Source organism: Acipenser ruthenus, chromosome 26 (assembly GCF_902713425.1).
Source record: "Acipenser ruthenus chromosome 26, fAciRut3.2 maternal haplotype, whole genome shotgun sequence".
NCBI lineage: Eukaryota > Metazoa > Chordata > Actinopteri > Acipenseriformes > Acipenseridae > Acipenser > Acipenser ruthenus.
In genome coordinates this window covers 24,465,491-24,488,447 of record NC_081214.1, presented here as the reverse complement: position 1 = coordinate 24,488,447, position 22,957 = coordinate 24,465,491, and the positions used below count along the sequence as shown (strand labels likewise).

The 22,957-nt window shown below is 39.2% G+C and overlaps 1 protein-coding gene across 4 annotated transcripts in view; it reads left to right on the top strand.

Annotated features, from left to right (window-relative positions):
• Positions 1 to 22,957, top strand: part of LOC117430552 (teneurin-1-like) — a 162,407-nt gene that overhangs the window by 71,792 nt on the left and 67,658 nt on the right. For all 4 annotated transcript variants that reach the window (XM_059001084.1, XM_059001085.1, XM_059001086.1 and 1 more), the window contains exons 4-5: positions 12,955 to 13,192; positions 20,713 to 20,951. In XM_059001084.1, the coding sequence (XP_058857067.1) occupies positions 12,955 to 13,192; positions 20,713 to 20,951 (477 nt within the window). The remainder of the gene's footprint in view (positions 1 to 12,954; positions 13,193 to 20,712; positions 20,952 to 22,957) is intronic.

Here is a 22,957-nt window from a genome sequence, read left to right as displayed (position 1 = left end):
AGTAAATAAATGGGCAAAGTGGTCCTTTGCAATTGTTATCTAAGAATATTTTTTTAAATCCACAGCAAACTCTAGTAGTCACATTCCGCAATGCTGGTGAACTCATCGTTGCTAAACCTAAAATATGAAACCCTGGTGCAGACAGTACATAATGCCCAGAGTTCAGACCTAAACATCACCGTTAACTGCATTGCAAAAGCCTTTAAATCAGTATGAGACAGGGTTTAGCTTGCACAATTAGGGCGCTTCTTTGAAATGCAGAATAGCTATTAAGGGCAGGTACATGCTGTTAAATTAGTCCTGCCTGATTACATTCGGGATGAAATGAATGTCAGGCTGTTATTTCTAACCAAATTAAACACTCTGGGTTTTGTTTTTGAAACAAGTAAGACTGAACGTTTAAATGTTTATAATTATAAAATGTTAGCCTCAGGGGAATAAATAGAATGGAGGCAGATTAATGAAAATCCAGACTGAAATAAACGTTTTTGTATTATTCACATTATTATTGACATGAAGACTTTTTTTTATTTTTTTTTTTTTAACCAATCAACAATACAGTACATAAAACGCATATTTATTTCATATTTTTTTAACCAGAAGCAGAACTATTGAGAGAAAATCTTGGATCTGTTCTGGAACAATGTTCTTTTTTTCTTTTTTTTTTCTCTTTTTATAAATGTTATGCATTTGTTACGACACATGCTTTTACATGATTCATATGTAAACACTTTTAATGGTTTCCAAAATATTAGGATTTTGAAATGAACTAATAAGGACACATAACAATGGTACTAAAAAAGCAATGCAAGGGTAGCACAGGGGCAGTACAATGGGATAAGCAACTGCTAAAATATTACCAGTGGCAACAATAGTGATCCATTACAATACCACAGCACCATGCCTGTACCAGCATGCTACCATAGCAGGACCACCGTGCAATATTTATTCCAAATCCACTGCGTAGCTATTTTACCAACTGTTTTCTAAGGGCAGTCAGTGCCCTTATTAAGATTACTCAGTAATAGGGCAGCAGAAATATTAATTATACACCACACAAAGTGTAACGCAATCATTGAAATTGTTCGCATCATTGCAAGTCAAGTCCCAATTTCTAAACTGTTTGATTTATTTATGTTTCACACCCAGCCACTGACTTCATCAGCTACACTGTGCCATTCCTCCATGCAGACCTTCCTCAAGCCCTCGCAGTGTATAGTTAGGAATTAGATGTAATTAGTTCCCATCAGTGCTCTAATTACATGTCAGCAGGACTATTATCTTTCTATTAAATCAGCAATAGTCTGATTCTTGCTGTTATCTTGGCATTAGCAGAGGATCAGGAAACTGATTTCTCTGGTTACTTTGCTTTACTTGTCGAATCTGTGCTATCCTGTATGCTTTTTTTCTACCACTCTTGCTGTTGTATTTATTTACAGCAGCTCATGGAATAAGTGGAAAAACACCGACAAGTGATTTGTCTACATTTTTATATAATACATTTGTATTTTTTTCCAGATCCTCAATGAACCGTCAGATTTATTTGAGAAATTCTGGATAAAATAAATACCTGTTTGTAAGAACTGTAAAGTTAAGATAAAGGTTTGTTATGCATTGCAGAAGGTTTCATGAATAGGAAACAAAAGAAATGACAATGAACATCATACATTGAATCACTTGTAGTACACAATTATAGTACTGACACTTAATGTAAAGTGTTGCTGAAGTTCCAATTCAGACGACAGATAACATTTTTGCAAAAAATAAATATAAATAATAAATAGCTTTAGAGCAGAGCCCCGCAGTGTTACCTATGTTCACTCCATAGGTCAGCCTGCACAGATTTATATTTCAGATTATGCATGTCATGGTTCATACTGGGGTCAGCAGGCACATTTGTAAGCACTGCTACCTGCTGATTTATCTGACAATGTTGCATGTCAGTCATGATAATAGCAATGATGCAGCTTGAGGGAATGACCTTAAACGTTCTATGAATACCGTTTTGATCTTTTAAAACTAGATCAGAATACTTACATACATGCATGCAGACACATACCTAACATATGTACAAGCTGTATGTTCATACCAATGCCTGAGCCACTGTCAGACGCTGCTGTGTGAGGGATGTGCTATGACAACTTATGGTAAAAAGCATGCTTTTGTTTAGATTGAGTATCCACAACAAGGAGCTCATGGCTTAGTGGGACATGCTGTCGTAGCTCTGAAGACACATGTTCTGTGTTCCTGACAGCTCTGCCCTTCAACGCAGGGATGTCATCTTTCCAGAAGACATCTGTCACTTTAAGAGCTGACTCTTCAGACAGAAAGAGAAAGAGAATAATAGTTAGACAAGATTATGACGACGATCTGCTTCTGTCAGGCTCGTTCCGAAACATGCCAGCCTGATTGCCACAGGAATGCAGGGAATTAATACATCCTGTCAGAGCCACCTGATGGGAACACAGAATCTGCCGGCCAAACGTGAGTAATTATACTCTGGGGGCTGGAAGGGGGGGGGGGGGGGGGGATCAGTTTTGATCTACTGTTCATGACATTTTATAATTACATGCATTAGCAGGCATTTTACAGTCCTGCTCGTGGGCTAAATACTGATTGTTGACAGCCGCGTGCATTAATTGTTACTGTCCTCATGTGTTGCTGATGGACAGCAGAAGAGACCTTCATATCAAGACCTGTTAAAATATGTTGTAAATTTATCAAGTGGTGTTTGTTGTCTCTTGTTCAGCATTGTTCAGGCAGCAGTATGCCTGTTCTGGTTAGGTTGACAAAGGGTTTTACTGGTTCTGACCAGGAGACGTATCCGGAGACATCAAAATGAGGTCACCGAGCCATGAACAAACCGTTCAACAAATATGAACCACGCTTACGAGTGAAGCCTCTCTGGCATCAACAAAACTGCTGCAAAACAACCCACCACATCCTTTAGAATGAACAGCTGTGTTTAGCTTGATAACAGCAAGGAGCTGTTGAAAGCTGTCACCAGAGTCTGCTGTCTACAGAAACCTTGTATCACTGTTATTTTCTTTTCCTTAAGTTGTCTGTGCTGCTGCTATGTTAATTGTCGTTTCTAAAGGGGAGGGTTGTGTCAGTGGTTTGGATGGTTTTACAGATGAGGTGCAGGATATTCAAGCCTTCAGCATGAACTTTTATATTCAGTGTGTTCCTAATGGTGCTAACAGATATATCTATACCATATTGTAAAGGCAAAGTGCTCTTCTGCTCATCCTCTCCAGGTGTAGCCTATTTTGAGTACCTGTCAATAGTACACACTGACAGGCAGTTTGGGTAAATCGTAACAGTTTCGGTCAACATATTACCACTAAAACATGCCCTGTTCTCATGAAACAAATCGATAGCACATAATCGGTTCACGAAACATATGGCCTGTTTTGGTGAACTAAAACAAGTTGTTTACCCTAACAATGTATATAGTATCTGCTGTCATTTGGGAGTCAAAATATCTGATGAGCAATACTGTCAGAGTTGTGAGCATTCAATCAGAAGTCAGACCAGACATAACAGCTGGTGTGCTGCTGCGGGTTATTCATTGAATAATGCCCAGGCCGTGTCTTTAACTTGCTATAAGAGAGTGGGCAGCAAGCTGCGTTGTGCCATGCTGTTCAGGCGTAATTGTTTCTGAAGCTGTGACAGTGGCAGTAAAAGCGCACCGTGGGTAGATGGATAGACTTCCTGTGTCCTTTCTATGTAATTTCTTGAAACAAGATCAAAACCGGAGCTGTCAACAGAGTTGCTTTATCAGTCCTTCTCCATCTGGCATGAGAATCATTTCTTATCTGAATGGTCTTAAGCAGCTGTCGGCAGACTCGATGGACAATAACAGCCCCATGTGTTAGTTCCAGTTCTTGATGTTTAGTTTTTTTTTTTTTTTTCAGGCGCACAATGAAAACGGAATTGCACACTATATATAAAGTGGAGCTGACCCAAATGTGATTAGTTTTCTCTCATGCAAGATATAGATTTCATCTAGGGGGTTTGTTGTGTCTTCCCGTACGCTGGATCATCCCTCCTATATTCCTGTGTACCGCAGAACTGTCAAGTAGTTCATTAGAACTTGATTAGAATGGGTCTGTGTGAGATCCTTCGGTGTATTACCTACCTCAGTGCTACCAGCTTGTACATTGTGGGTAAGCTAATTGAGACAGCTGCATGTCTAAAAAGCACCTCATCCAATAAACTTGGCAATACCAAGGACAATGTCTGCTTGGTGAGTTCACATTTATTTTAATGTATTCCGCTGTGGAACATAAAAAAAAAAGGAAAACCTAATTAGTTTTTGCTGATGCTACAGTGGCCCCACAATAGCAAGTACAGGCAAGCTACCAGCTCGATATACAAACCAGCTTACCATAAAGAACGCTGTGGTAGATTCCCAGGGACTCGCCTTGTATCTGCGTTTGTGCTCACGGAAGTGAATCAGCTAGGGACAGTGCACCTGACCTTCCTACTGAGGTCTCCAGAGATCAGGTAGTCAGCAAGTCCTGACTTGGACTTCACTGCCAGGGGTCATTGGAGGAAACATTGGAACTGGGCATTTTAAACTCTGCAAGGCACTTTCAATTTCAAGAAGATTAGTCTATTATTAGAAGCTGCTTTTTATTAGATCCAATAATTCCACCATAATCCTATGAGCGCTTCAATAAGAGTGATCCATAGCGTTATTCTGAAATAAATACGTCCTTTTTTCTCTTTACATTGGCTTTACATTGATTTTGGATTTTACAAATTGACTTATTATTATTATTATTATTATTATTATTATTATTATTATTATTATTATTATTACCCATCCTCTTATCCTCTTACACAATACCTATTTTTCTCATCTTACCTCATTCTTTTTTAGTCCTTACCTGTCGGTCCTGTTACATAAATATTCAACCTTACCCTTTCCTCAGTGGCAAAGATGGTCTCATCTGGTGTGCCTGAAAAAAATCCTGTCACATTTTTCATGTACTTCAGGGTCGACTATTGCAGTAACCTTTGGAACAGGTGGCAGTAACACAAACCCACACTGCTATCAGACAGCCAGCCTCTACAGCTCCCTTTGCTTTAATGTTGCCCTGCTCTGGGCTTGGCTGTTCATTTTTATTTCCATAAATATGTGTAGACAAGATCTAATTTTAAGCATTTTGTACATGCACGCGAAGTCAAGTGGCGTTTTGAAACACCACAGGGTCCGCAGAGATTCTGAAATGTAATTTCAGACTGAGCAGCTCTCCCCACGAAACTTTGAAACATTCACAGAGTATTCGACTCCTTATTGAAGGTGCCTGTAGCACAAGAAATGCAATTGGAAATACAGGTTTATGAGCTTTGAATCAGTATGGGAGCCAATATATCCTACTGCGGTACAAGTATATTACTTTTATGATCGGATTTTGTTTTTTTTCTGCTTCAAAAATTGACTTTTGTAGGATGTACACAATACATTTCAGCTCATAAATTATTATTTTATCTTACCTGGAGCTTTGAAATAAAATTCCTGAACATCCTACATTAAGCATAAAAGGAGCATGCCCAAGGCGATATTGCGAGCTATCGGGTTTCAATAAAGGCAGCTTTTTTTCCCCTGTTTCTTTCACATCCCAGCAACACTAAAATACAGAAAGCGAGAACACCTGTCCAAATCAATTCTTCAAAGAGAGATTGACATTAGAGTTGACCAGCCATCACAGCCATGCCTTCACCTTCATTTAAATCATATCTAACATTAGGACTGACCAGCCATCACAGCCATGCCTTCACCTTCATTTATATTATATCTAACATTAGGACTGACCAGCCATCACAGCCATGCCTTCACCTTCATTTAAATCACCTCTAACATGCCTGCTTCCACAGGCTAGAAGCCTCAGGTATCATGAATTAGTCAGAAGATGCAATCACAGGGTTATCCAACTGAATCTTGTCAACAACATTAATATTTTTCTAATTTCCCATTAAATTGACTTGTATGTAGAAATGTGATATACATGTATACGATGTCAGTGAGGATACCGTTTTACTTTTTGTGTTTTTTTGTCCCCTTTTTATACATTTTTGCTCGACTCTCTTCTCTCCTTCTCTTTTAATTTACAATAGCATTGTTTAACACCAAATATTTTTGAAATCTTTACTCGTTCACCCGTGGCACAAGTCATGATGTCATAGCTAACATGATCAAATAAATCCAATATTTTCACTTGGCCCAGCTCAGTTTTGATTTGTGAGAAGTACCTGTGAGTGAAGGGACACAGCATGCTATAGCTACAACAAAGAATATGTGATGAGTAACTAAAATGGAATAAAACTGAAAAGATTAAACTGCAGACAGAATAGAACATGAATTCAATACATCGCTCTGCTATTTCTACAAATCCTATTCTTATCTTAAAAGCTATCAGATTTTCCTGTTAGAAATAATGATGTATTTCCATTCACAGCGCCCATTCAAATCTGATAAACAGAATCGGTATCACAGTGTGATGTTAGTTGGATTGTTGCTGATTTGGAGTCCAGGAATTTTTAACAAATGCAATCAATTCATTTCTTGCTCACTGTGATAAATATTGATTTGTATCTAGCAGGGCAGATTGAACATATTTACATATGTTTATAGAACATTTGAGACAAAAACTCTCTATTGGGTGAAAGCAAGATAATGGGTAGTGGACACGAGGCCTTTATTGGTTGTCATAACAACACTTTCTTCCTGTAATTAGAAACGTCTGCCGGTGCATAAGAATACTTTATTTTATTTACTGTACAGCTGTGGCCAAAAGTTTTGCATCACCTTGAATTGTAGGATTGAGGCTTACTTTTTAAAAATAAACTACATGAACATAATTTAGATTTTTATTTTTTTATTTAAAATCATGTAATCAAAGAAGCTACAAAATGAAATCGCAAAAGTCTACCGGAAGCCGTAATAATAGTAGTACAGTATTTCATGTTAGATTTCGAAATGTCACATTTCTGTCAGTTTGTCTGAAAGTATATGGAAAACTACAAAGTGGTATGCAATTCAATATGTTAACGTAACATTATTCAGCAGGTTTAATTTGAGTTTTTATGATGCAAAATGTGTTAATTCTATAGGGTGATGCAAAACGTTTGGCCATAGCTGTAGGAGCATTTTCAACTTAACTTAAGGGCATGTGGCAAATGCAGCCCAACATCTTGTCTCAAGAACAGACAACATTTTCAAAAACAATAACCAAGGTGAAACTTCAAACACACCTGCCACAGAGAAGAAAAGGAAGCCTTTTAGTTGCAAAGGAAAATTGTCAAGCTTTGAGGAGGAAACCAGAGAATACCTTCTGAAGCTCAGAGCTCCAACCTTGAAAGACGAAAATGAGATCAGGTTATTCTCTTCAATTAGAAGCCAGTCGTGTGAAGTTTAAATAGCTGGCAGGTTGGGAGTGAAGGAAACCTTACATCAGTCCCACAACAGGCAGTAACATTTGGCCTTTGTGAAGGAACACAGGGACAAAACTCTTTCATTCCAGCAATGTACCTCTTTGGTGTGATGACAGCGAGATAATCTCAGAGGTACAGGCAGTTCAAATTATGTCTAAAGTAGCTTAGATGAATTGTTTTCTCCTGGCAGTGCAGAGATCTGATTTCAGACTTCAGGGTCTATTTTAATGATCTAAACAGTGGCTGTATAAATGCTTCTAATGTTTCCCCCCAGGCTTGATAGCATTGAATAACTTTATTGCATACAGGTAAAGTCCTGTGAAGAAAATATGCGTTATTAAGACACGCCACTGTTATCATTAAAGTTCATCTTTAAAGGGACTGTGGCTTAGATTCCCCAAAGCTCCTTGCTGAAAATCGTCACGAGCATGACTTAAAAAAAAACAAAGCACCTCTCCAGAAACCCTGATATTGATTTAAGGGGGAAGTAAGTCATCTCAATGGTTTCTTATTTGTTTTACAAAACAATGACCTAACAGTAGCTGTATCTAATTGGTGCACAGGTGAATGTAAGGTCAAAATACAACCCTCATTGCTTTACGTTTTCTGCAAAAATCAAGCTTGTTTACTGTATTAAATTATTAAATAATTATTATTGTAAAATTCTCCTTATAATTGTTGCAACTAACAAGGGAGTTGAAACTTGATGAAAAATCATCGGTTTAAACACCAGCCAAATTGTATTTTAATAGGGCAGAGACATCACTTTAAAACATAAATATGCAAATCCCCAAAGGATCTTAAAGCCCTGTAGTAAAAGCTGAAGATGGAATCTGTCTGTAAACCACTGCCACACAATGAATCAGGGCAGGGGAATCCTGAGGCTCTTTATTGCTTTCAATGTTCATATTGAAAAAAAAAACAATACCATGAAATTAACAAAATATAACTCCCAGGGTAGTGTATTTTAAAGGGAATGCTCTGTGTGGGTTTGCCAAATAACGGCGGTTTATACATTTTATGTATTATGTATTCAGTATTGCGCATAACCTTTAGAACTTGGAATTTATGAAACTTTCTGCTTCAGAAGACAGAGGTTCTTTACCATTATTAGATCATGTACGTTTTTTTTTCAGTAATGGCTTTGTTACATGAAATATAAAAAAATGGGTAATTTTGAAGTGTAAACACGATTGCAATAAAAGCCTTGTTTCTGGGTATTTTTTTTTTTTAATTATTTTTTACGGTATAAGCTACTCTGTGATCAATAAGCTACTAACAACCAAACAAGCAAGCTGGGCCGAATGGCCTCCTCTCGGTTGTAAACTTTTGGGGTTTGTTGAAATGGGGTTTGTTGGAATAAGGCTTGAAAAGGTCCAGAGGTTATTGATTTGGCTAACAGTTGAGTCACAATAGGCTTCCTCTAAGCCATTAACAGCAGCAGCAGTGTTCTGGTCTAACAGTAAGGCAGTGTCAGCAGAATTCCAGCAGCCTGGTGAGTTGACAAAAATAATAATAAAGTGAACACATAAAGTTCCCATTCAAAAACTGAGTTTCTTGTTTTGTTTGCCTTTTATTCTGTCCTACATTCTTCTCTGTATTATTCATGTTTCCATGTACTTAATATGAGACTCCTCTAGGATAATTACTAAATCAGTTTGAGTCTCAGATCTCCTCAGGTCCGAATGGCCCATTAATCATCCCAGTTAATAGCATATGTCTAGAGCTGCATAAACAGAGGCACTGTCGTCATCCTACATTGTTTTACTGGACTGCTTCTCTGTTCAGTTCCAGAAGTCTGGGTAATATGCTAGGGTTCAGAATACACGGCACGTTCTACATTTCAAAAGCTGCTCGGTTACAAAGTTTTTTTTTTTTTTTATTATTATGACCACTAATCTTTCTCATCCTAGAAAGCCACAACCTTTTTGCACTTTCCTTTCTTTAGGAACTGGCTAAATATTGGGAAACAAAACATTGTTCTAAATAAGGAGTTCAGTTCAGGTCCTGAATGTGGTTTTTTTTGGTTTTTTTTGCGTTGTTTTTTGTCTGTTGCCAAGATTAGCAGCAGAAATCAGACTTGAATGACTCCTTTTATCACTTGGTGGCTTTTAAAACAAGTACATGTATTCTTCAAATAACATCCAAAATAGCTGTCATAAAATATTGGGTATAAAACATGAATTACTCAATTATTAAAAGCCCATGTTCTGTAGATATTGTCAATGTGTAAAATCATTAAAGAGTAAGCAGCAGGGTTCCAGAAAGTATAACGTTATACATCCCCATGTGTTGCTACAACCATTTAAATAACATACCTGCCATTTTTCTTTTTATTGTTAACATCCTGACAACTTTGTACACTTAGAACTTTAAACTCTGTTTCAAAGCTCTTTTGAAAATGGCCGCTCTAGTGCCGATAGTGTCAGGATTATTGCCCACATTGTCACACAGGTAACACAGCGATAACGATCCATGATGTGGTACGGAACAGAAAAGCCAGAGCACTTGTTATATTTTTTTTTTAATCACTCTTCCTGCAGTGATTTAGAAGACAGATCTCAAACCCCAGTGCACTAGAGCAAACGTTTTGAAAAATTACCAAGCCTTTATGCCAAAAGCTAAATCCACTTGTTCAAATGCACAATAATATGGTTTATCAGCGTTCAGTTTTGATTGGCTTGTTTTTTTGTATTTTTTTTTCCCCCACCAAGGTGCCTCTACTCAGTCCTCCAAACGAACCATCTGCTGCATCTGTTTTTTTTATCCTTTGCTTGCACACTCTTTTTCTATTAAGTATCTCTGGGCACAGGCTGGCAATATTAGGTGCCAGTAAATGTCAACAGTGGCAATGGATTTGGAATGTGAATGGCTATTTACTGGAACCTGGCAGAGATTCTAGAATCTGTTCCACTTGAGCCACAAACCACTGCCTTGATACAAAATAATTTTGCTGTTGACCACATGAAAAGTCAAACATATTGAAAAGACAAGTTTTTATAAAGTAGGTTTTTCACATTTTTGAATTGCCTTCAATATCACTGGGGAGGGGCAGTATTGAAACGCTGTTGTTGTTTTTATATGCTGATCATTAATTTCCGCTGAAGCATCAACACTCAAAAATATCCTTCATTTGTTTTTGAGCCCCAGAGCATGTTTCCATTGCAGCACCAAGCCCTCTGGTGCCATTCATTCTAATGGAAGTCCTTGCAAAGACAAGAGTGGGATTTTGATGCCATCTGTGATGCATTCTGCAAAACCAGGGCAAAATGACACTGAAAGTGAAAATAGCTCTCATGCTTTGACATTAACATAATTTGCATGACCCTGTATTGCATTAGTGTAAATAGCAATTATCAAAAAAATGAAACCCCCACCACTCCACCCCTGCACAGGAATCCCATTAGGCTGTTTGGCTGGTCAGTGGGTAGTCCGTTTAAAGTGGAAGATGAGGTGCTGACGAATGTGGTGCTGTTAACCTCCAGGCTTTATACTGCTTTCTAGTTTCAAGATCTTACTGTGACCAGAGCAGTGGGGGGGGGGGGGGGGGGGGGGTGCACTCCACGGTAGCGGCTGTGAAGATGATGCATAACGCAACAGCACTGGCACAATAAACCTACAACATATACAAATCCAAAGTAGTTCTGACACAGAGCCATCAAACTCAGAACATGCTTTGTAGTGTTGTCAACCTTTAGTGAAATACAACAGTTTTCAGACTGAAATGAGTCTTGAGTCATTCCTATATTCTTCATCCACGGGGTTCAGTGTGGTCTCCGCCTCCAGTGGCCAATGATGAAGTGTTAAAATGAGTGTATGCTGCTTATGCAAGTGTGAATAGCTCAATTACTGCTTGGTACTTATTGTCACTTAAGCACGGGAGTGAAAATGCAGGACTTGGTGAAGTTAGAAGCACGCTTCTTAATAACCGAATCACTTCTAGATGTAATATTGTTTTTTGTTGCTGGTTGATAGTGTGGTCAAAAGGGCAAGGGATCTATAGTGTTCCAATTGCTGCACTATTGACCCATATTAGATGACAATGTCACTTATAGACAGTAAAGCCAATCAAGCCTTATATATAGTCTTTGATCACCTGCACTAGGATTTAGAATTTAGAGTACCTTATAGAGATAAAGCCCAAACCTCTTATCTATCTATCTATCTATCTATCTATCTATCTATCTATCTATCTATCTATCTATCTATCTATCTGTCTATCCAGCTATCTATCTATCTATATAATTATTTTAAAAAATGAATTAGTGCAGATGTCCTTATAAATGTAATTCAACAGATCATTTTGCCTTTGAAACACAAATGTATTTTCCTCTTTTTTAAATAGCAAGCCCTTTGTTGCAGCTCCCCTCCCTCATGTGCGATGAACAAACTCCTCGTCTGAGGATTTTAGATCCACATTTTCCTCTTACTTCACATTAAGCTCCGGATAACTAAGCATGAAGTGATTTTATCCGTTGTGCAAATACACTGAGCATATCGAAAGTGCAGACAGACCATTTTTGAATGGACAAATCGTGTCAGCCAAACTGCTTAGAATAACAGCCAAAGTTGTCCCGGTCTCATTAAGAGGAGCTAGAGGACCTACAGCTGTGAGATGAGATAGGCCAGGGTTTATTCAGATATACAAACACAGCTCTACTGATGGCATCACATTGAACCGTTCATATTATAATTGCTCCCTGACAGTCACAGCAAATCCGCGTAGCTGTGTTTATCTTTATGGAGATGGTTTCTGTCAAGATGTCATGTTTTGACATCAGTGCGCCCTGCTTCACCTTTGGAAAATAGATTGGGTTTATACTGTACTTTAGGGGAATTCTTTAAAGCATATTACATTTAAATGTTCTTTCTGGGCCAGTTCACTGGAGAATGTTGGATTTCACAGCTGAGACAGGTGGATTGCTTTATAAATGGATAATATTCAACGTGTCATACATACAGGTGATCTTGAAACTTTGTGTAATGTCTGCATGCAGGCTGGTTTGTAGGCTGTGGGTGGAACGACCCCATAACGGACATTGACAGACTGGTTTAATGGTGCAGTTGGAAGTGTGGCATTAAAGGGAACCATGTTAACTCTGATGCACATGCAAAACAGATAGAACATGCAGCATATAACATGGTCTTGAATGGTTCCTGCAGTAATTAGATCAAATCATTGATTCAGTTGGAAACTCCTGCTGTACTGTACATAAACATCATGGAAAAAAGGTTTATTTAAATTAGCCAGTCACTGGTCACTGTGCTTTCGCTCCAGTGCACTAGTAAACTCTGTCAATGTTAGCAAGACTACTAAGCAGCACATTTAAAACTGCACAAACCTTCAGAGCTCTTTCATGTTTGAAAAAGAAAATGTTCAAACAGCTTACTGGAGTCAAAACTCAGTTAAGCTAACACAAGCTGTTCCAACATGCTTATCTGTTGGCTGGATGAAAGCCTCATGCAGCACAGGGGTATTAATTATATATGTTTGTCTTTTTTGATTTGCAGAGCTCCCGAGCAGCCCTCGTGGCCAATTCAACTTCCGTCCGCTTCCCCCGCCGCCCCCCCCTCCCCACACGTGCACCTGCAGCCGCCCTGCGCCCCAGAAGCTGGATCCCATGCAGAGGAACACCATGCCAGCGCGCAGTCAGCCCAGCCCAGCCCCCACGGACTCCACCACTCAGCAGGACAACCTGCACCTCCACAACAGCTGGGTCCTCAACAGCAACATACCACTGGAGACCAGGTGGGTGGCAGCCAAGCCCAAATCACTGAACTATGAGTTTCAAAGCAGGTAACAATGGGCTACGTTCTCGAAGCATTGTTGCCCTAATTCCATGTCAGTGTATGTTTTTGCTTCTAAGTAACATTGTATAGCTGAATTTCCCTCTTTAATGCATGTGACATTGACCACCAAGATGAAGATTTTTGTTTTAATATAAATCGTAGACAAATACATAGGGACAGGCTCTTTAACAGCTCTTGTATACCTGGACATGGCTGCTATTTCTTAGAAGGAGAGATATAATTGGCTGATACCAGCCGAAATGAAGAAAGCCACATTGTTAATCTGTCTATCTCGTAGTCTAGCCGTGTTAGCCTATACCTGTCTAGAGCAGACTTGACACAGGCTTCCCGTCTTGTCTGTATTCCTGAACTGGATCCAACAGGTTAGACTACTATCTGCATCAGCCAGCTTTGGCCTGGTTTGAGGTGTCTTCATTTGCAATCTTGTCTGCGGTGGAGACACACAGTAAGTAAAGAGGCTGTCGCCCATGTGGGCTTGCAGGCAGTCTTGATCCTGCACATCTGAACAGGAATCCTGCCATTTCAACAGCATATAAACAACTTCTTTGAAAGCCTGTCTTTGAATTAGAGGTATGGGTGCGTTGTTAAATTCATCGGTGCTCTGCATCGCTGAGTCGGAAGTGACATCACTTGGTGCTCATCGGTGCGGGGAATTTAACAACAGTTTGGTGAATCAACATTATTATTTATTATTATTTATTATTTTTTATTTCTTAGCAGACGCCCTTATCCAGGGCGACTTACAACTGTTACAAGATATCACATTATTTCACATTATACAGATATCACATTATTTTTTTACATACAATTACCCATTTATACAGTTGGGTTTTTACTGGAGCAATCTAGGTAAAGTACCTTGCTCAAGGGTACAGCAGCAGTGTCCCCCATCGGGGATTGAACCCACAACCCTCTAGTCAAGAGTCCAGAGCCCTAACCACTACTCCACACTGCTGCCCCGCACATAGCTGATAATAATAATGGAAAGGTTGCTGTTGCAGCATTCAAGGCTGTGGTTGACCTGTGCGAGCTGAAAGCTTATTGGGACGAAGGTTTAGTTATCTTTAACCGACTAATTAGGAGCTAGCTTGTTGTTACATTAAAATGTAGAAAGCAGCTAACCTGCAACTGTAAATATTTATAAATATGAATATATTAATGGATACACTTTCAAATACAGTTCGCCCACTTTTCGCAACTTTGGCATGACTTACAATAGCAGGTGTTGCCAAAGCAATTATACAGTACAGACATGTATATATACAATGCATCATGAATACATATATATAAACAAACTGATTGTACAGTAAAAAAAAACAAAAAAAAAAAACATATCACTACTAACAATAAACATGTATCAGGATAATAAATATTTACATAATACATACATGCCTACATACACAACAACATACATACTGTATATACATAAGTGTGTGTGTCTCTGTGCAGAGCTCTCATTGTGTGTCCCTTAGTCTGTGACATGCAGACACATTCTCTCTCTCTCTCTCTCTCGCTCTCTCTCTCATTCTCTCACTCTCTCTCACTCTCTCTCTCACTCTCTCCTTTTCTGATACAATTGTGTGCTTACATACAGTATATCAGGGCAAAAGACTCACACATTAAGTACACTGTAACGATGCATAATAGCATTGTAATTATTTGTAAGTACACATGTATTTACTGTGTACCTACCATGTAAACAATCTGACTGAAGCATGGCTTCCCTTGACTGCTATAATAGTATATTAATATTCAGAATAATTCTGCAGCGTTAAATATTAAACATGGGCCTCAGGTGCATCTGTCATAAAGTCCTGAAGAATTTACTAGAGGCTCTATACCAGCATAAATATATTAAACACAAGCTAGTACCTTTATTTAAAAAACAAATCTATTCTGTCGAGAGTCATATATAATATGCTCAATATTGTATTGTTGGTGCTTTAAAATAACCGTATTATGTAACAGTGAAGTAGCCATTCACATCGAGTACAAAAAGTACTGTTCTGCAACTATATAACATGACTGTGCCAAAAAAAAAGATACGCTTAACTACAAAAACCACCAGAGCACTACAGGGTTCTTTGCAGATCGACTGTATAGCACAAGGTTGTCTTTTTAATAACACATTCATGCACAAATTGTACTTTGAAACGTTCCTGTCAGAATACAAGAGTAAAGAAAATGTGGATGAATTTAGAAGGAAAAAAAACAAACATACTATGAAGTATATCCCTGGAGATTCAGCACTCAATCGCCCTCAAGCTCCCAGCCTAACCTGAGCTGCACTTGGCTGTGAGACTTTATACTCTCGCTCACACCTATCAAGCAGCGTTTAAAGGCTGGTGGTTTTTTGATTTGCACCTGGATGATAGCGCTACCGAAGGTCGTGGGTTAGCAGTGAAGTCTCCTTCTCGTTTCTCCTGTCTGGTTTCACACAAAGTTTTGCCTTCCACTCGACGAAAAGGGCACACAATCAATATCAAGGAAGAATGGGGGAAAAAAAAGTTTTGTCAAGAACATTAAATACATAAGTATCAAACACCTAGTTCCTGTAACTGCATGCCCAAAGTTTAGCAAATTACAGGAAGACAAGGCCTAGCCAGTGTCTTTACAGTGAACACCAATAACAGAGATAGTTGATATTATATATAGATCCGGATTTGTTTCACCTAATGATAAATATTTTGTAGCAAGTCCCTTGACAGCCATTGTGACTATTGTCTAAGGAAATATGATTCCGAGTCAACTCTGAAATCTAAAAAAAAAAAAAAAACAATATAAGAAGCATTCATTAATAATGTTTCAGATCTTTATAAACGGATATACTTTGCTATGGTATTAATATTAGTTACTGAGGTGCCAAATACATTTAAAGTCCCGGTATCCATTTATTTTGTAGGGTTTCTTCATGTATGTTTTATTGTTTAAATTACTTTGCTGCACATAGAATTTATTGAGGGAGTATAAACAAAAAAAGCAAAACAAAATAGCAATAGTTACAAGTGATTTTAACTTTTTTTTTTTTTTTTCTGGGAACCAAATCATGAATAGAGTCAAAGTGCAGAATGAAAATGTATCTCTCTGCCTCTCTACAAAACATAAATACCCCTACACAAGAACCCGGCAGTGCAATATTATTTAGAAGAAACCACTGGTGATACAAGTTACATTGTTCTCGACCAGATATTGATTTTTTACAGGATTTATAAACACCCAGCCTAACAACACCGCACCACCTTCTCTCTAAATTGATTATAGGTACTTTTTTTTTATTATTTCAGTGTTATTGTTATTTTTTATCTAGCTCTTAACACATGTGGCTGATCCCTCTGACTTGAAAGTCAACGTATTGCCTCCGGCCTGTTACCTTTCCATTTGCAGTTTGTTTATTTGATTTTTTATTGGCTGGTGCCTGTACAGGCTGTGTTATTAAAAATAATGTAGCTGATTTTCAATTTGTATCTGACTCAGTACTTGTAAACGCTTTGGCAGGATGCAGCACAGGCATGAACATCAGGACAGTTCCTTTTTATGAACCTTAATGAATTATACTGCATGGTAGATTAAGAGCAGCTAAATAAATACAAAATGCACTGGTCATGTCAGTCTGTCTGTCTGTCTGACACACTCTACATGGTGATCATGATCACTGGTCATGTCAGTCTGTCTGTCTGTCTGACACACTCTACATGGTGATCATGATCACTGATCATGTCAGTCCGTCTGTCTGCCTGGCACACTCCACATGGTAAACATGATCACTGATCTTGTCAGTCTGTCTGTCTGTCTGACACACTTTACATGGTGAACATGATAACTGATCATGTCTGTCTGTCTGTCTGTCTGTCTGACACACTCTACATGGTGAACATGATAACTGATCATGTCTGTCTGTCTGTCTGTCTGTCTGACACACTCTACATGGTGAACATGATAACTGATCATGTCTGTCTGTCTGTCTGTCTGTCTGTCTGACACACTCTACATGGTGAACATGATAACTGATCATGTCTGTCTGTCTGTCTGTCTGTCTGACACACTCTACATGGTGAACATGATAACTGCCCGGGACTTCCACCAGCCTGCTCCAATTTTTTTATCACACACTCCTAGACGCTTAGAGACCATGCAGTTTGCATTTGGAAGTAATCCGATAATCCGCTGGTTTTTCACAAATGTATCCATTTCCCATTTAATTGGGAGATTATGATGACCCTCAGTTGCTGTGTACACTGCTTTCATATTAGCAAGCCGCATATTACAGTTTCTGTCAGGTAGGTACCAATGTCAGCTTGTATCCCACCCGGATAAAACACCCCTGGATTGCATTCATATTTTATAGCACTAGGGAATGCCCTTGTCTTGCATCAAGCATCTCAGTATTATCCCTAGGTCACATATACTGTAGGCCAGATTAACATTAGAAATCCATACTCCTGCATGGTCTGTGCTGTTTCTCGGCCCTCAGAAAGAACATATACACTGAATATGGTGCGCAAATAAACACCTAATTGTCAGGTGCTTGTGAGAAAGTGTTGTCCTGGTTAGCATTTTTGTATTAGAATACCTCAAATCAAGTCTGTGCAAACGAGGCCAAGAGCCATACTCAGAAACAAGCCCTGAGTGCTAGTGCTCACATACCAGTAGCCCAGTTAATGGCTACTCATATTGAGGAAGCACGCTTTAGGCTTGTTTCTAAATATCGCCTTTCTACTGAAGCAAGCGTACACTGGCTGCCCTGTCAAATCTAGAGGGGGAGTTAATCCGCCTGCGCTTGCTTTGAAGATCACCTTGGAGACCAGTATTCCCTGCACTGGCTGCAGTGACTGACTGCACCCGAAGCACAGGCTCATTGAGATTCAGCATACAAAGTGCTCCCATGCTCTTAGATATATACACACAGACGTCTAACAGGTATTTGAACAGATGAAGGGGTGCTGTGCGACTGGGGGTGGGCCACTGGCTGACAGTTTTACACAGTCAGACTTGCTATATCCCTGAACAGATGCCTGTCTCCTGTTCGAGGTTTTGGTTTTGATTCTGCTGATTTGAAAATGTGATTTCTTTTTTTTTTTTTTTTAATCACACATGCAGAACGATGTTTTATACCACTCTCTTTTAAAAGTGTGCCAAGGTTCTTGTTGTTTCATTTGGTTGTTTTTTTTTTGTTTGTTTTATGTCGTAGACCCATCGTCTGAATGCTTTTAAATAATCTGTTATAAACCAAAGAACTCCATATCATTGATAAAGGACGCTGTTTCTGTCCCGTACTGAGCACAGCTGCTTGTACAAATATGAGGAACGGCAGCATTTAAAATGTCAGCAGAATGAATAACAACGACAGTATACAAGCAGGCCTTGATTCGAACTGGCAGTCATCCACTAACAATGCAATTCCATGAATTTGTGAAGCCACAATCATCTGTTTTTTTCATGTTCAAATTGCATGGGTTAGAAATCGATTGGGTATGACTGAATCCTTTCAGTAATAATGGCCCTGATCAATTTGCATCTTGCCCTTCTCATTAAAAGTAGATTCATAAATCTAGTGTAGCCATCAATGGCTAATTTCTCTGTTCGATGAGCTCTGGTTACAATGCTCGGAGACACTGTTTCCAGGTTTTTCTTTTTACTAGGACTTTAAATCTGCAATTTCTATATTTTTGCTCACTACCCATAAAAGACGGTACTCATAGCCTCTGAGATTTGCTGATTAACCCGAGTTAAAATACAATTGACGTTCGTTTAAAAAAAGGTAATTAGACCCCTGGTTAAAGAAACTGTGGTCTGTTTTACGGCCACAAGGAGCTGGAGTTGAGAACAGCTGGTCTAAGAGATGCGTTCTTTGATTCTTTGATCCTTCAAGTGTGTATGGAGATACTGCTGTTCAGCCGCTACACAGGAAAGCACTGGACCTTTAGACTTGCATTCTGGAGTATCACTGAAGAGTTCGATATGCTGTGAATTGATTGACTTTAAATACTGTATGCCATCAAGGTTATCACAATTAAGAAATGACAGCCGGTTCATGTTATCAGAGTTTAAGCAGTGATGACAATGCTGAGCCTGCGGCACCCCTTTGCTGGAGAATAAAAGAAGCTCTGATATGATTTCATTTTGAATACGTAATGCAGTTAAAAAGGAGTGCAAACGTTGCAAGGCAGGGGATCTGTATTCATACAAACAGAGATCTTGCGTGACATTTATATATGTGTGTGTGTGTGCATGTGTACTGATGACAGATGAACAGTACATTTAAAACCTTTAAAGAAACTGTTGTTACTCTGTGTGTTTTTCACACAAAGAGATATGAATTATTATATCAAACAGGCTGTGTGCTTTGGGACATCATTTTAAATCAAACTGAAAACATTTGAGCATTTTGGGCACATTATTTTTTTCTTGCTTTTCTCCCTGATGCTGCAACACACACATGGCAAATGTCTTTTGAGAAGGGTTCTGCACGTAAACACACAGAACAACCGCAAGAGCAAAACAAACAAACTGAAAAAAGCACTCAATGGAAATCTGCCCATTCGCTGACCTGAGTAAATGTACATTACTAAGTGTCCAGCTCGCGGAAATGAAGATGAAGGCTGTAAGGTTAGCCTCACTGTATTTCTGATGTACTTTCTTTCTAAAGGAGAGGACAAATTGTGTTCCTAGCCTGAAGATCTTCAGAGAGGTCTTTAATTGTACCATGTTTGACCTTTTATACAGTACGCCTGTAAATGCTCTTAGTTTAATTGAACCCAATAAATCAGCCTAAATAGAGGGTATTTTGGCTAATGGTGGCTGAAGCTTATTAATGATGAAATACTGTGTCTTTTAAATGTGCCTTAGCACTCATTGAGCTGCGGAGATGTAGAGCTGGGCAGCCTGTGAAGGTTGTTTTCAAGGGCAGGTGCACAGTGCAGAGAATCCATTGCACTTCCACGCATTACAATCCATTTTACACCATTCGCCCCATGCTTTGGCAGGAGTGCTTTGCCTCTCTGACCTGGAACCATCAAGCATATTTATTGGCCCTGTTTATTTACCCAAATAAGAGCTTTCTCTTACTTTCCGTACCCATGCCAGCTTGACTGCAAGGCACAAGGAGGGGTTTGTAATGTGTATGAAGTGCTTCTACCTCAGTAGTTTATGAGAGTATTTTGTTCTGACAAATTCGTTTTAGGTTTGGTGTTTTTGGTTTGGAATAAATATGTTTTACATAATACGCATTCAGTTGTTATTGCTATTTGTTATTAACTTAATGTTTTTCACTTACGTTGTTACTAAGTAATTACTGTGCTATTAACTGATACAGTGTTCCCCAGAGTTGTTGAAACACAAACCAGTACAAATGCAGGTGTTTGCATTTACAAAATGCCTGTAAGTCAGTCTGTCTGTCTGTCTGTCTGTCTGTCTCTTTGACTCTTCCTTGAATCTTCTTCACCCTTCTGTTCTCTGTAGGCATTTCCTGTTTAAACACGGCTCTGGTTCCTCTGCTGTCTTCAGTGCTGCCGGACAGAGCTATCCTCTCACCTCCAACACTGTTTACTCTCCACCTCCCAGACCCCTCCCTCGAAGTACCTTCTCAAGACCCAGCTTTACTTTCAACAAACCGTACAAGTGCTGTAACTGGAAGTGCACTGCACTGAGTGCCACTGCCATCACCGTAACACTGGCTCTCCTGCTAGCCTATGTTATTGGTAAGCTTGCTGTGTCTCTGTTACCTTTCAGCCCCCCACTCTCTCTCTCTCTCTCTCTCTCTCTCTCTCTCTCTCTCTCTCTCTCTCTCTCTCTCTCTCTCGCTGTCTTAATCTAGCTCTCAGAATTCCTATCTTTAGATTTCCATTTTAATGAAGCTATGAAGATATTTCAGTTTTATTAATTCCAATGAATTTACTTATGAACAAACACATTTTGTATTGCATTTATATCAAATGCATGTAAAGTTTAAAAAATGTATGATGTATTACTCCCTTTAAAATAGGTGTATGTCCATGACGAATTAATGTTAGGTTTAGTGTTCAATATACATTCATGATGAATTCATTGCTGTGAACTGCTCCATAAGCCTGGTTTTCTTGTGTTTTCAACTCAACGTGTGTTTAAATATTAATTGTAATCCTGAAAACGAAAGCACACTAGAATTCCATGACTAGGTAATTAGAGAGTTAGTTAAGATTAAGTCAGGCACCCAGAGTGTCATGTGAAGTTAACTGGTGTCAAGGATGTGCTTTCTTTAGAAAATTATTGAGCAGCACATTTAACTTAACATGAACTTTTTAATGATTTAAAATTTATATTTTAATTTTCACCCAGTAAGAGGAACCCGTTCACAACTGTCAGCTCAGGATCTGTAAACCCTGCTGACTATAGTGCTGCGCCAAGCTTTGTTCAGAATAATGAAGATGTTCATTAGGAACCAGCATCGTGCAGTATCGCAAGCAGACGCTTCCCAAATGCAGGAACACTAAATGGAGGTATTGGAACGAGACCATTCCAGAGGAACAAGTGTTAAAGACAGGGTCTTATTACCAGACGTCACATTTCCAGCTCCAAATGCCAGACTTTTACCATGCTCTACAACTACAAGTAATACAGCTTCATAAGGACGAATGAAACCTGCTGACTAATGTTACATTAACTTGTTGAATTACATACCGCTTTGTAGTTTCCCATATACTTCATGAAAAACTGACAAAAATGGAAAAATGTGACATTTCGAAATCTAACATTTCAGTGATGCTTTTTGAATTATATTAAATAAAAATATGCTTTAAGGAAATGTTTATGAATATGGCATACAGTTCAATACAGAAACCAAGACAAGACCATTTAGATGCAGAACTTATTTGACTGCAACCTTTTGGCTAAGTGTGCATTCATATATCGTACTGGGGTGTATCCTTCTGTGTGCATTTGCTTTCTATTGCTTATGATTGGTGCCCGGAAGCTGTTATTGTGGGTTCAGTTGGTGGCTTTCATAGAGACATGAGCAGCACTGTTCAAACATGCTATGAACAACTTATGTCCTTGTAACAGGGCGCTCGCTCCCACATCAATGAACGTGGATGCGTGATTGCTAGGAGACCGAGACTGGAAGGCTGGGTTTGACATGCCCCACAGGCGTGCAGGTTTATTTACATAGAGTACAGATGAACATACAAGAACCCCACGTGACGCTACCAGCAATGGTAGCTCATGTGGGACATACGGCTGGCATACAAAAGACAAAATAAACACTGTTCAAAAACTATCAAACAAAAGGTGCTGTGAAGATGACTCGCGCTACTCTGCTAACAAATAGAGGTCCTTCTTCCACACCTGTCTGAGATACTGGGGGGGATCTACTATCCCAAAACTCCCTGTCCCTCGGGCAGTTCACCCAACTCCAATGTTGGATATACACAAGATCGTTGGTTCATTGCAGCTTCCTTCTCCTGGGACAAAGCCTCTACCACCTCCCGACCTCGGAGTATACACCCGATGACCGTTCGAGGTGGTCGCTTAGTTTCCTGAACCCTGTCGTTCAGCAGCACAGACGGACTGATGCTTCGGCAGCAGCAGCAGCGCTCTTATCCCCATGGCATTACAGCAGCCTTGATCTGTATAATCGGGAACGTTTTATTCCTGGCGCTCTGCTGCACCACGCCCACCTGCTGATTACGAGCTCGCAGCTGGGTAATACACACATGCTGCTCGTTCCTGC